Below are 14,776 nucleotides of genomic sequence, written 5' to 3'. Positions count from 1 at the left end.
TATATTTTCTGTTTCCCAGTGCATAATCTGGATTTCCTTGGTTTCCCTAAGGTTCTCACTAGATAGGCCTTGCATCATTTGAATCCCCTCGATTTCCAATGCCCCCACATGCTAGGTTAAGTTTATATTAGTCTGATGGCAAATTATCTAAAATTTAAAGTGAACAGGGATCTCACTTTGTTTTGCTTTGAATTAGTTTTGACCAATCATATTGCCGGAGGCGGCGATATGTTAGCGCGTTATTTAAAAAGTTAACTGTTTAAGAGTGTATTTAAAGGTTTCCAATCAACACGGTGTAGACTGGCCACTCTGCAAATACATAAATTTTTAATCCCTTTCTGAATGCTCCGTCCACTCCCGGGTTTCATGAGATAGAATATCGTAGTACTAAGAACCATTTAGTACGCATTTTTGTTTTTGACACACTGTTGCATATTTTTTGCAATATGCACGAGTTTGAAGCGTAGACAGGCATGACAAAAACATAAATAAAACATAAGATCACCCCCCAACCAATTACCTTTTTGTTAAAGGTGCTTAATAAATACAGTTGTTTTGATTTGATTAGGATTTTACGGACCCATACAATGATAGGGCGTTTAGTACGGTCCTTCACCGTTGCTTCTTTACCCATAAAAAACTACAGTCAGTGTTAAATTACGCTGATTTACCTTTGAGCGATTCCTTTTACAGGCTACTGTGTAAAACGCTGTTTAGAATGAATGTTAGTATCAAGAAAAGAAGGACCCACCGGTGGGGGGAGATCTTATGTTTTATTTATGTTTTTGTTATAATGCACTCGTGCATGTTACAGAAAATGTGCAACAGCGCCCCCTGGGGTCACACTTTTCGGTGGGTCGCAGAATTCGGTGTAACACCGGCCCAGGCACACGCACGCACGCGCGCGCGCACACACACACACACACACACACACACACACACACACACACACACACACAGAAGTTCTGTTATAATATAGTAGGACAGGATGGTCTCACAAGGCAAATGCGTATAAAAGGGATCGCTTTCTTTCTGATATTTCCCCTCAAATATATACATACTAATATTACAATACTAATATAATAATAAGTAATATTTAGTTATATATATTTATAAATAGTAATAACCCTATATACATAGTAAAAGCTATAGTTGGGTATGCTATATATATATATAAAGTGATTAAACCATAAACATAACAATATCATATAGACATTGATGTAATGAACATTTTAATTACAAATTCTAATTAACACCTCACCATATATATACATATACATGTACTCAACTCAGATTGTGCAAATCTTGTGTGTGACCGCAGGGTGTAATGAGGAAGTTGAGGTGGGGTAAAGGTCGAGATGGAACTAAGTAGAGAACATTAGCCTCTGAGCGGCGGGGAGGAAAGCATCAAATCGGACTGCAGCTTTACCCCAGACGCTATGAGGAGCTAACCTGTAGGACCCCACCGCAGGCCCTCCAGGACGCCCGCCAGACAGGACATGTTTCCCGGCAGGAGGTGGGGTGGTGCTGAGGTGCTGCTGCTGCTCTGTGTGAGCTCCACCATGGTGAGTCTTATACACACACACGCACACACTCACACGCACACGGACACACACACACGCACACACACACACACGCACACACTCACACGCACACGCACACACACACTCACACACACACGCACACACACACGCACACACACACACACGCACACACATACACACACACACACACACGCACACACACACTCACTTACTAACAGACACACACACACACACACACACACACGCACGCACACACACACACACACGCACACACACACACACACACACACACACTCACTTACTAACAGACACACACACACACACACACACACTCACTTAGTAACACTCACAAACACACAAACAGACACACAAACAGACACACACACACACACTCACTTACTAACACTCACAAACACACACACACTCACTCACTCACTCACTCACTAACTGTGTGTGTTAAACGTTCAAGGTAAAGATAACCATGAGATAAGAAATGAGATGAGATAAAAAAATTAATAAATTGTACAATATCCACTACAGATTGAGCCACATGAAGTTCTTCTGAAAAAATGTGTTATGTGTCCGAGATTGTCACTTTGGTCTGAGACAGGAAGTAGTTTAGAAACAAGATTAGAAAGTCCTTATATCCCCTTTACAACTCTGCACAGTCCTGATTAACACACACACAGACATCCATCATATACTCATTATACTAATAATATACAATTAAAACACCCTTGCTTTCAATAAGTATTTTTTTGATATGTAGTTGCTAAAATTATGAACCTGTCTCCATAGTCAACATTAAAGTATTTCTATAGGTTATGGATTATATGGGTACCCCATGTAACAGTTGATGCTGAATGCTTTACATGTGTGTCTGTGTCTGGCTTTCAAACATGACTTCTTGGAAAAAGGCACTTCTCATATTAGAAGAGAAATGTGGTTTATTGTTAAGCCAAGGTCCTTGAAAAAGGAGAAGTTGCTCTATTTCTTTCGGAGCAGTTGAAATCCTAGCAACTTGCTTGCCAGACTCAGAGTCACATGATCGCTGATGTTGAAACTACAAGGAGAAATACCGAAATGCTGCTGTGGCAGATTCATTATATCAACATTCATGTTCCCCACCAATCTCTGGCCTTGTTCACGCCAGGAATTAGCGTGCATATTGTAGACAGTTCGAGGCAGAGCTTATGTACTTGTTTATTTGCATTGGGGAGGAAGTGAGTCGCCCAAGAAACACGTGAACACACATCCTAATGCCAGGTGTGAACTGAACCTCTTCATCATCTGTTCTCTGTTCCTAAGTATGGTTAATGTTCCCCACCACTCTACATCCTCAGTTCCTTTTGACGGTTAATGTTTACCAACACTCTGTTCCTTTATAATGTTCATTTTTACCACTACTCAACATCCTCTGTTCCTACGCGGTTCATTTTTGCCACTACTCAACATCCTCTGTTCCTACATGGTTCATTTTTACCAACACTCTACATCCTCTTTACTCTGTCTTCTATTGGTTCAACTTCACCACCACTGAACTTCTTCTGTTCTCTGTCCTTTATAAGGTTCATGGTCTCACCACAAACCTTACATCCAGTACCCTGCCAGTGACTGGCAACCCTACAGCCCCTACATCGTCAGTGTCCATGGCAACGCCTACGACCACTCTACCATCAGTCTCTGTGACAACACATACACCCTCTGTGTCTGAACACTCTGTGTACATGGAAACAACACCTAAAACAGCATCAGTCTCCACGGGAACCCAGGCACCCTCTAACGCATCTACACAATCAGTTTCCATGACAACAACACCTGCTTCCCCAACGTCTGTCCCCACGGAGCTGCCTGGGACCTCACCATCTGCATCGATGTCGGAGACATTTGGCCTCAAATCTGTCGCCACTGGGGAGCCAGGGACCGCAACATCTGAAACCACGGAAACAACGCCGGTGTCCACAACAAACACACCAACAACTCCAGCTCGAAGTAAATCTAATATATAGGATTTACTTTATTTAATATAGCCTGTGACTGTAACTATTGTTGACTAACTATTGACTGACTAATGGTATACTGACTGGAACTGTTGACTAACTAACTATTGTTGACTGACTAACTATTGACCAACTATTTAGTGGTGACTGACTGAAACTATTGTTGACAGACTAACTATTGACTGACCAACTATGGTTAACTGACTGGAACTATTGATTAACTAACTATTGTTGACTGATTAACTATTGACTGACCAACTATGGATAACTGACTGGAACTATTGACTAACTAACTAGTGTTGACTGACTAACTATTGACTGACTAACTATGGTTAACTGACTGGAACTATTGATTAACTAACTATTGTTGACTGATTAACTATTGACTGACCAACTATGGATAACTGACTGGAACTATTGACTAACTAACTATTGTTGACTGACTAACTATTGACTGACTAACTATGGGTGACTGACTGTAACTATTGTTGACTGACTAACTATTGACTGTCTAACTATGGGTGACTGACTATAACTATTGTTGACTGACTAACTACTGACTGACTAACTATTGACTGACCAACTATGGTTAACTGACTGGAACTATTGATTAACTAACTATTGTTGACTGACTAACTATTGACTAACTAACTTTGGTAGACTGACTGTAACTAATGTTGACTGTATTTATTGACTGCCTGGTTCTCTCTCAGTTCTTCCAAACGCAGAGCAGTTCAAAGCCGTGGACCAAACGGAGACGAATATCACCCTGCAATGGAGGGCGCCAGCGAACACCACCCTCAACAGCTTCAACTACACTCTGCACTTTGAGGAGAACAGTACCAACATAATAGGAGGTCCTGCTGGGATCATGAACTACACTGTCAAAAGTCTGGAACCAGCCAGGTGGTACAACTTCACCCTCTACACGAAGGAGCAGGCGTTCAGCAGCTCTGGGGTCAGCATCAGGGCTCTAACTGGTGAGATATCTTCATGAGGAGGGACTTGTAGAGCTTTGAAGAACACGCTACTGATGCTAGTCCTGTTTATCATGAGTGGTCTACTTATGTCTGTGGTCAATATAAAATCATATGCATGCTGATGTCAATGTTAATTCACATATATACCTACTTACTCTCGTTTGGATTTTTATTGTATTTCTTTTTCTAAATGGTAGTGCTGTGTATAGGTTTCCCATGGTGTAGATTGGTTTTGATTTGACGCCGTGTTTCGTATGGTTTACAGGTGTACAGGCTTTACATTTTAGTATGTGTGTTGCCTGTTGCTTGACAGCATTTAAGTATTTCAGTTAAACCCTGTGTTCCTCTGTTTACCTTAACGCTAAATACTTCCTCTTATGTTTTTCTCTTCATCATCATCTTCGTCATCATCATCATCACCATCATCATCATCGTCGTTATCATCATCATCATCATCATCATCATCACCATCATCATCATCATCATGGTCTGGCTCCTCAGCTCCTAAAGGAATAGGCCGTGTGTGGGTGGACCAGAACTCCAGTAGCATACGTCTGCATTGGTGTGCGGTGCAGAACGTCACCACCTACCTGGTGTACAAGGACGGCGAGGGGAACCACAGCGCCAGCACGGTGGAGGTGCTGGCGGGGCAGGCAGAGGTCAGCCACACAGAGTCGGCTCTGCGTTCGGCCACCTCCTACACGTTCACCGTCTACAGCCGGCTGGAGAACGTCAGCAGCTCTGGGACCTCCATCCGCGCAGTCACCGGTAACACGCTGCTTGTAGTCCCTGTCCTTATGGTTACGCAGATGTCTTCATCACCATGGTAACCCGGATACCTTTATCCCCATGGTTATTAACTTCCGTGGTTATCAGCTCCATCTCCATGGTAACACAGTGGTAGTCAACCTTATCACCACAGTAACCCAGATACCTTAATCACCATGTTTATTAACTTCATTGGTTATCACCTTCATCTCCATGGTAACACAGTGGTAGTCAACCTTATCACCATCTTAACGCAGATACCTTCATCACCATGGTTATTAACTTGATTGGTTATCACCTTCATCTCCATGGTAACACAGTGGTAGTCAACCTTATCACCATCTTAACCCAGATACCTTAATAACCATGTTTATTAACTTCCATGGTTATCAACTTCATCTCCATGGTAACACAGTGGTAGTTAACCTCATCACTATGGTAACACAGATACCTGCATGACCATGTTTACACAGATACCCTCATCTCCATGGTTACACAGTGGGAGTTGACCTAATCCCCATGGTTACACAGTCCTGACTACATTGCCATGGTTACACTCAAGCTTCCCCCTAGTGGTTAATTCCATCACTATGGTTACAAGGCGACATGGGGAAAGGGGACGGGACCTGACGTAGCGACTGTGTGCGGTGTAACCGTCCCTTTTCATCCTCAGCTCCGCTAGCGGTAACCATGGTGACCGCGAGGCCGTCCCTGAGGGAGGTGGAGCTGAAATGGAGCAGGGATGCTAACTCCAGCTACGTCCTCCTCTTCGGTCATCAGACCATCAGCCCCGTCGCGACAGGGCCCCGGAAGGTCTCTCACACGGTCTTCCTCCTACAGGAGGGGACGCGCTACAACTACAGCATCATCGCCTCCTACCAGGGGGTCAACAGCTCCACCTACGAGAGCTACACCGTCACCAGTAAGACACCCAATACTCATCCTCATAGTAGTCCTCCACAATGTGCTATCACTCACATAGCACTCCTTCACAAAGTAATCTCCCTCTGATAGTCTCCCTCTGAGAGTACATTCACATAGTACTCATCCACACAGCACTCTCTGTCACATAGTACTCGTCAACACAAAACTCTCCATCACATAGTACTCATCAACACAGTACTCTCTGTCACAAAGTACTCAACCACACAGTATTCTCAGCCACATCGCATTGGCACTCACATACCCAAACCCATAGGACTTTGCCACAAAGTACTCTCAATCAGAGTTCTCGTCCATATAGCACTCATTCACACGGTAATCTCTTTCCCATATGTGTGACTATGAGAATGAGTTTACAGTGTGAATGTGAGTACAGTGTGAGTACAGCAGAGAAAAGGGATTAGTACCTTGCTTTACTGGCCACCAATAGCCTACAATATACCTTGATAACGCGTAGCCATTGGATCATAACCTGACCTTTATCATAACCTGACTGTAATAAAGAACAATTTGTTTGTTTTAGCCATAAACTGTTCTGCTGTGGAGTGGGGGGTCACCAACTCAACCATCGAGGCCTCCATCGTGGGATTATTCAGTAGCGTCTCGGCCAGTAACGGAACAGGGTCCCACAATGCCACACTGGACCCTCCAGACCCTGTAATGTTCACCGGTCTCTACCCGGGGGCCACCTACACCCTGTCTGTAAAATACGAGACGTTCGAGCAGTGTCAGCACAAGCTCACCCTACGTGAGTCCACCGAATTCAGAGATACAGGGTTACTGCGAATAGCCATAAACATACTAACTTCCTACTCAGAGGTAAGGTTACTGCGAATAGCCATAAACCTACTAACTTCCTACTCAGAGGAAAGGTTACTGCTAATAGCCATAAACCTACTAACTTCCTACTAAAAGGTACAGGGTTACTCATTGATGCCCATATACACACTTCTCTCTCCACAGAGATACAGTTACTTTATATTATCCAACAGAAAAAAAAACACTTTGAATTTTCTTTAATACTGATATACTATACACTACTGTATAATATTCAGCAGTGTTGGCTGAGTGTGAAAGCAACTGGTCTTGATTGGTTTTGAAGTGGTTTGACTGGTGCATGCTGCTTTTGACTTGCAAGTTCTGAATGGTCTTGAGTTTTGAATGGATCCAACTCGTTTTTTACCGACTCCAGCTGGTTCTAACTGGTTCTAACCGGTTCTGCCCGCTTTCCAGCTCCACCAGACATAAGCGCCCATTGTGTCTGCGGGGCGGCGGACACCATTGTGGTGCACTGGGCTCAGCCGGCGGGCGTGTGGTCGGGCGTGGAGGTGAACGTGGCGGGGAGAACGACGTTGGTGTCTCACCATGACGGGAGGCACCTCTCCACCTCTCTGAACGGGCTCCAGCCGGCCAGCACCTACCAGGTCACCACCTCCCTGTTATCTGGACCCCGAAGGAGCACCGTCCAAATCCTGGACTGTCGTACTGACGCCACAGGTATATAGACACCCTCAAAGATACAGTATATAACATATATCCTGTCCCCTGGGCCTACCTCTTCCCACATCCGATGTCTATGTTAACACAGTGCTCTCCCTCACATATCCAGACTGGATCCCTTCACGTATCATAGCGTGTAGCTTCTTACAGCTTCACTAGCCATGGATAGCCTACAATGTCTCATAATCTGTGTGTTTACCTCCTGCAGGGGTCATCGCTGGGTCTGTGTCGTCTGTGTTGCTCGTACTCCTCTTGATAGCTCTGGTAGTGTTCTTCTGTAAGCGGAGAAAACCAAAGCCCATCCGTCGGTAGGTGTTAGGCCACGCCCCCTCCCCAATTGGCCCCATCCTCTCAGGTAGGTCTATAGACCACATCCCCTCACAGTTAAACCATACCCCCAGGTAGGTCTATAGACCACATCCCCCCTCAGTTAAACCATACCCCCAGGTAGGTCTATAGACCACATCCCCTCACAGTTAAACCATACCCCCAGGTAGGTCTATAGACCACATCCCCTCACAGTTAAACCATACCCCCAGGTAGGTCTATAGACCACATCCCCTCACAGTTAAACCATACCCCCAGGTAGGTCTATAGACCACATCCCCTCAGTTAAACCATACCCCCAGGTAGGTCTATAGACCACATCCCCTCATGTAGTTAATAGGACTCTCTGATGACCTCTCCAAGTAAATCCATTCTCTTCTCGTTCCTTACCACGTATACAGGCCTGACTTCCTGGGCGGGTCCACGCCTTCTCACACCTACAAGTAGGGATAGTAGTGTCTCCACCTGTACACACCTTTTCACCTGTTTTTTCCCAGCCAGCAGCAAGTGTAAACCATCTGTTGTGCTGTTTCCAGGCCTATCCCAGCGGATCTGTTTGAGGACCATGTCCAGAAGATGAGCCGGGACGATAACCGGGGTTTCAGCGAAGAGTATGAGGTAAACATCAACAAGTAGAGCCAGCACTCTGGGTACATCAGCCTCAGCCTAGCCCGGTTATATATTATGGTCTGTTTCCCTACAGAACTTCATCCCTGTCGGTACGGAGCACACCTGTAAGGCAGCCATCATCCCAGACAACAAGGTCAAGAACCGCTTCACCAACGTGCTGCCATGTAGGTTTTAATTTCACTTTTAGGACTTAAGTCAATCTGTTGCTCTACAGTTTACCTGTAGTTCTACAGTTCACCTGTATGTCTGAAGTTCACCTGTATGACCTAAGCTTTAGGTCTTAAATTCACCAGTCGGACTAAAGTTAACCTGGAAATCAAAGTTCAACTGTAGGACTTAAGTTCACAAGTAGGTCTAAAGTTCTCCCGGGAAAGCCCAATCCGAAGAGCATACAAGAACATTACGCTTATTATAACTTAACACATATAACAAGCTATGTATGAAAGCATGTGGCATATAATAATTAGGTGTAAGATAAATAGTTTAACATAAAACCATACTACGTTGAAATCCATAGTGGGCAATCCATTCGTTAAATGCCAGAAATGAATATTTCTCCCAGTCTATTACTTTCTGGAGGAATGAGGCTCAGTAGGGATAAAATCCATCTGGTTTATCTGCTCACGCTGTAGTTAATTTATTGACCTCTGGTTTAAGTCATCCGCTGGTGTGTAGTTAAACTAAACTTTGAACTATTTGTTTAAGGTCGTCTCTGGTCTGTAGCTGAACTAAACATTCAACTCCTTGTTATAGTAAACTGCTGGTTTCCACTTACCTGTGGTCCCCTGTGCTAGATGACTGGTGCCGAGTGAAGCTCTCCCCACAGACTGAGCAGGAGAACTCGGACTACATCAATGCCAGCTACCTGCCGGTAATCCTATGTCTCTTTCTGAACGATGGCTACATGACTTTTCTTTTTCATTTGAACATTAGTATGTTTGACCACTGGACCACAGAGAGCATTGAAGGTGACATATGATACCACCAGGTGTGAGTGTGATCAGCCGTTACAAGTCATTTTGAAAATCTGCCCCTTCTGACATCACAAGTGGGCCGGTCCACCTAGATGTATGACGGATGGATGAGCAACGTTTTTTACAGTCCACTGAATAGGCTGGTGGACAGACCTATCCAGCTCACATCTAGGCGGACACGCACACTTCTGATGTCAGAAGTGGCAGATTTTACAAGCCGTTACGGCTTGTAACGGCTGATCACATTCACACCTGGTGGTATCATATGTCACGTTTAAGATAAATATTGATCTCACTTTTTAACACGGTGATGACAATGTACAAACAGTACGTGGAACCAGGGCCAACAGAACTGCCCCAGGTGGGTCGAGGCAGTGACCTGTCTGGGAACATCTGTTCTGGACGCACGTTGATTGGATGAGGGCGGGAAAGTGAGGTGTGTTTGACCGTTGCCAGGGTTACAGCGGCAGCAAAGAGTACATTGCGGCGCAGGGCCCCCTGGCCGGGACCCTGGACGACTTCTGGAGGATGGTCTGGGAGCAAGGGGTGAGGGCCATCGCCATGGTAACCAACTGCGTCGAGGGAGACAGGGTGAGCGCTGGGCAATGACATGACTCTAATGAACTGCAAAACCAACCAATCACGAGATACTGGTGTGTGTGTAACTTACCGTCAGCAACTACAGAATGGAGATAGTTCAACCTTACCAGCTACCAACCCTAACCAGCTTTACATTTGAGGTAGTTATTCCAAACCAACTAACCACAACCAACTAGAGAATAGAGTTAACCTGAACCAAATGACCCTTACCAGGTATCGAAACTACCTAGTTAACCAACTAACCCAAACCAACTAGATTCGGTGAACCCTAACAAGCTAGAGAATGGATCTAGTTAACCCCAACCAACTAGATGATACATCTGGTTAACCCCAACAAACCAGAGAACAGATCCAGTGAGCCTGTCCTGTGTCTCCAGCCTAAGTGTGAGCAGTACTGGCCCCTGGACTACACTCCCTGTCTGTACGGAGACCTCCTGGTCACCAGCGCCTCGGAGCAGACTCGGCCCCACTGGACCATACGAAGCTTCACCGTCAAAAACGTAACAAAACCTCACATCACATGTGCACCTCTAGCTCCGAATGTACAGTTATCGTCGTGTGTCCACGCAGAGCCGCCTACGCTTATACTCCCACCCCGAGATAAAATATGTTGTACACACACTGTAAAGCGACAAACTTCAACACTCTGAAAAAAAGTCTTCAAAAGTCGAACCACCTGAAATGACAAGCACATTAACAGCGTTAGCGACCGGTCGGATCCGGTGTTACACCGAATTCTGCGACCCACCGAAAAGTATGACCCCAGGGGGCGCTGTTGCGTATTTTTTGCAATATGCACGAGTTTGAAGGTACAAGCATGACAAAAACATAAATAAATCATTAGATCTCCCCCAACCAATTACCTTTTTATTAAAGGTGCTTGATAAATACATTTGAATTGATTTGATTAGCATTTTACGGCGTTATAGGGCCGTAACGCCGTAAAATGCTTTAGTACACCCTATATGGGCGTACTAAAGGCCCATATAGGTCCTTCACAGTTGCTTCTTTACCCATAAAAAACTACAGTCAGTGTTAAATTACGTTGATTTACCTTTGAGTATTTCCTATTATAGACTACTGTGTAAAACGCTGTTTAGAATGAATGTTAGTATCAAGAAAAGAAGGACCCACCGGTGGGGGGAGATCTTATGTTTTATTTATGTTTTTGTTATAATGCACACGTGCATGTTGCAGAAAATGTGCAACAGCGCCCCCTGGGGTCACACTTTTTGGTGGGTCGCAGAATTCGGTGCAACACCGGTACACTGTACCAGCCCCAAAAGGTACAGGAAAAATCCAGAATATTCCGGAACCGCGAGAAACACAAGTGTGCTCCGTATATCTCGTAGAAGCGTGGATGCGTTCCTGCCGCCGCTGGAGTGTAACTTGGGGGTAACAGGTTGTGTCTCCCCCTTCCCCCCCCCCCCCCCTCCCCCAGAGGGCCACCTCGGAGCAGCGCTCCGTCCATCACTTCCACTTCAGGGCGTGGCCCGACCACGGCGTTCCCGAGGGCGCCTGGCCGCTGCTCCAGTTCCGGGAATTGCTACGGCAACACATCGAGCAGGAGGGGGGCGGGTCTCCCACCCTGGTGCACTGCAGGTGACACACACACACACACACACACATATATATATATATATATATATATATATATATATATATATATATATATATATATATATATATATATATATATATATATATATATATATATATATAGATATAATGTGTCTGTTGTGCAGGTTTACGCGGAATAAGGAAGGGTATTAATAACTGATTGTATTTTATGGGGATGAACTCAATAATATTGCGCCTCTACGGACGGCTTGGCTCATCTGGCATGTCTATGGTTTCAGACTGTATCTTTCAGCAGGCAACTTTCTGTCAAGAGGTCTGCGGGTTCTCCAACTGTCTGCAGCGATTGCACGCTCCACAGAATTGACAGAACGCGTTGCTCACGCATGACGAACGTGGATATTTGTGACACCAAAGTTATGCTCTTACAAAGCACGAGCGCACACATGTAAATTATTTCAGGAAAGGAGTGGAAGGAGATGATGCGTAAATCCTTGGCTTGATGGTGGTTGTCAAGGTTATTTGTTTGTTTGCGGTGACTGTCGATCGCTGCCGGTAAGACAATTATAAATAAATCGGCACAGCCCTTATGTACATAATGTGTGTGTCTAGGTTCAAGTATGGGATGAACAGGTACCCTGGTAGCAGGTATATAATGGATGTATAACATCGTGTATGTCATGTCCCTGTAGTGCGGGTGTGGGGAGGACCGGTACGCTGGTGGCCCTAGACGTGCTGCTGCAGCAGCTGGAGGTGGAGGGGGTGGTGGATGTGGCGACGTTCGTCCACAAGATGAGACTCTCCCGCCCCCTCATGGTGCAGACCGAGGTACTGTCAATAAAGTTATTTATCTTCAAACGGAGGTACTGTCAATTAAGTTATTTATCTTCAGACGGAGGAACTGTCAATAAAGCTATTCATCTTTACTGAGGTACTGTCAGTACAATTATGTATCTTATTAAGACGAAGTTATGTCCATGAAGCTATTCATCCTGACAGATGTATTGTCAATAAAGCTATTGATCGCTACATTGATAAACTGACAATAAAAGTCACATATCATTTGACTATGCATCCCGTTGATTTATTTATCTTCAGACAAAGTCACACATCGTTTAACTTGACCTTCTATTAAAGAACTGAATATTAAAGTGGTACTATTTATATCTACTAAACCATGTAACCCGTGTGTTAGTCCCAGTACGTGTTCCTGCACCACTGCCTCGTGGAGGCCATGCAGGGAAGGGAAGCTGAGGACGAGCACACCTACCAGAACCTGACCTACGCCAATGCAACAGCACTCCAACAACTATCCCACAACATTTCCAGCGTCTGAACTGTGGTTCGATTCCCGAACAACGGTGTGAATTCGATTCACACCCTCATCAGCAATTTTGATTATCCTCCTTACATAATCCTTATTGTGTATAAATCTTTTGTGTCATAACAGTTGTATCCTCCAATGTTTCCGGTTTTGCAATGGCTTTTTTTCAATGGTTTTTAAAGGCTGTTTGAATATGCTATGGGTTCCTCCAAGGGTCTATCAGGCTTCATTAAACGAAAATACATGTTGTGTCTTTAACAAAACCTTTAAAGATGAACTGAACTGAAATAATCAACATCGATAACGTGTTAGTTATAGCCATTAGGAAAAAAATGACACTAAAAAATGTATTTAAAAAATCCATTTATAGCTTTTTTATATCAAAAAAAAATAAAATGCGTCTTTTAGTATTAGAGCGTCGATGACGTCACTGGCATGGTAGAACTAGGTCGTTGCTGCAGACACGCGAACGTCTTCTACACTACACGGCGGAAAATAGTGATTTTAATATGGCTGGTTACGCGTTTGAGCCTGTGAGGGACATGCCTGTAGTGTTCGACTGCCGCCCGGTGGAGAGGGATCAATTTCAGGCTCCAGCTCCACCTTCGGATCGTGTGGGTGTGACTGGTGTGCGTGTGGGTGCGGCCGGAGCATGGACACTGCCATTGAATCGGTCTGCTGCCGAGAGGTCCCGGTCAACCTTGACCATCTAATGATGGGATTAGGTTGCATAACCATGCATAGGAAATTTCGGATGCTGTGCGGCGAGAGAGGTCTTGGAAGTGGCCATGCCCTCTAAGGGACGTCCGAGCGGAGACACTGGAGCGCCCCATAAATAGCAACCATGTAACAAGGCGAAAGCGATCATTCCCCCTCCGTTTTCCTTTGATGCGTTTCAGGAATATCTCCGTAAGGAGGGAATCATTGCGGACACGCAACGAGCTGTACAAACGCTGTTGTCAGTGGCGCCGGAATGATTTCAGTGGTGGGGGGGCCAAATGCGCGTGCATGATGTTTCGAACAGCGCGTGACACCTCATCATCCTAAAGCCGGCCACTAAACGGCGCCGAAGCGCCGCGGTGCGCATTTCACGCGCGTCAATTGCCGCCCCTAGTAGAGATGGGATTTATGACTCTTTGAAGGGAGCTTGATCTTGAGGAGCCGTTCTTTTCAAAGAGCCTTTCAAAAGACTGGCTCATTCATTTATTTTTTCCTCTGCTTTTACACTGAGATCACTATTATGTTTAAAGTGTAAATACAGCTCTTTTCACTTGTTCATCATGTATCACCTTTTTAATTGTAGCACAATAAAAAGTAAGCAGGCAATGAACTTCCGTGCAAAAATATAATTGACAAAATTGTATAATTGTCTCAGTGGAGTAGGAGGAGGAGCTTGTGTGGGCATGCTGTGAACGTGACAGCGATAAAAAAAAAAAAGAAAAGAACGAAAAGACTCGGTTCTCATCGTTCATGGTAAAGAGCCGTTCAATAGATTCGGATCGTTCGTGAACGTCAGAACTCTAGCCCGTAGCGCGCTGCAGCACCGTTGTGATCCAAATAATGTGTCGTCACTGCAAATTTAACACTGAATCATCATAATAACTTTCTT

General features: G+C 44.8%; 1 protein-coding gene across 1 annotated transcript; it reads left to right on the top strand.

Moving 5' to 3' along the window:
- Window positions 1–1,399: 1,399 nt before the first annotated feature.
- Window positions 1,400–14,493, top strand: LOC307090426 (receptor-type tyrosine-protein phosphatase H-like). Its single transcript, XM_079757067.1, has 17 exons — window positions 1,400–1,565; window positions 3,113–3,536; window positions 4,258–4,524; window positions 5,026–5,292; window positions 5,966–6,214; window positions 6,758–6,982; window positions 7,468–7,731; window positions 7,943–8,042; window positions 8,463–8,504; window positions 8,598–8,679; window positions 8,765–8,855; window positions 9,486–9,562; window positions 10,122–10,256; window positions 10,643–10,765; window positions 11,707–11,867; window positions 12,536–12,671; window positions 13,039–14,493. Exons 1-17 carry the CDS (start codon window positions 1,500–1,502, stop codon window positions 13,177–13,179), a joined length of 2,850 nt encoding a protein of 949 aa, XP_079613193.1. The 5' UTR covers window positions 1,400–1,499; the 3' UTR covers window positions 13,180–14,493.
- Window positions 14,494–14,776: the final 283 nt, after the last annotated feature.

Source organism: Pollachius pollachius (genome assembly GCF_949987615.1).
Source record: "Pollachius pollachius genome assembly, chromosome: 19".
Classification (NCBI taxonomy): Eukaryota; Metazoa; Chordata; class Actinopteri; order Gadiformes; family Gadidae; genus Pollachius; species Pollachius pollachius.
The sequence above is the reverse complement of the archived record's forward strand: the minus strand, read 5'-3'. Positions and strand labels throughout refer to the sequence as shown.

Coding starts and splice junctions, on each gene's coding strand:
- LOC307090426 (XM_079757067.1), top strand. CDS start 1,500: ATGTTTCCCGGCAGGAGGTGGGGTGGTGCTGAGGTGCTGCTGCTGCTC. Junction 8,505..8,597: donor ACGCCTTCTCACACCTACAA/GTAGGGATAGTA, acceptor TGCTGTTTCCAG/GCCTATCCCAGCGGATCTGT. Junction 12,672..13,038: donor CCCTCATGGTGCAGACCGAG/GTACTGTCAATA, acceptor CCCGTGTGTTAG/TCCCAGTACGTGTTCCTGCA.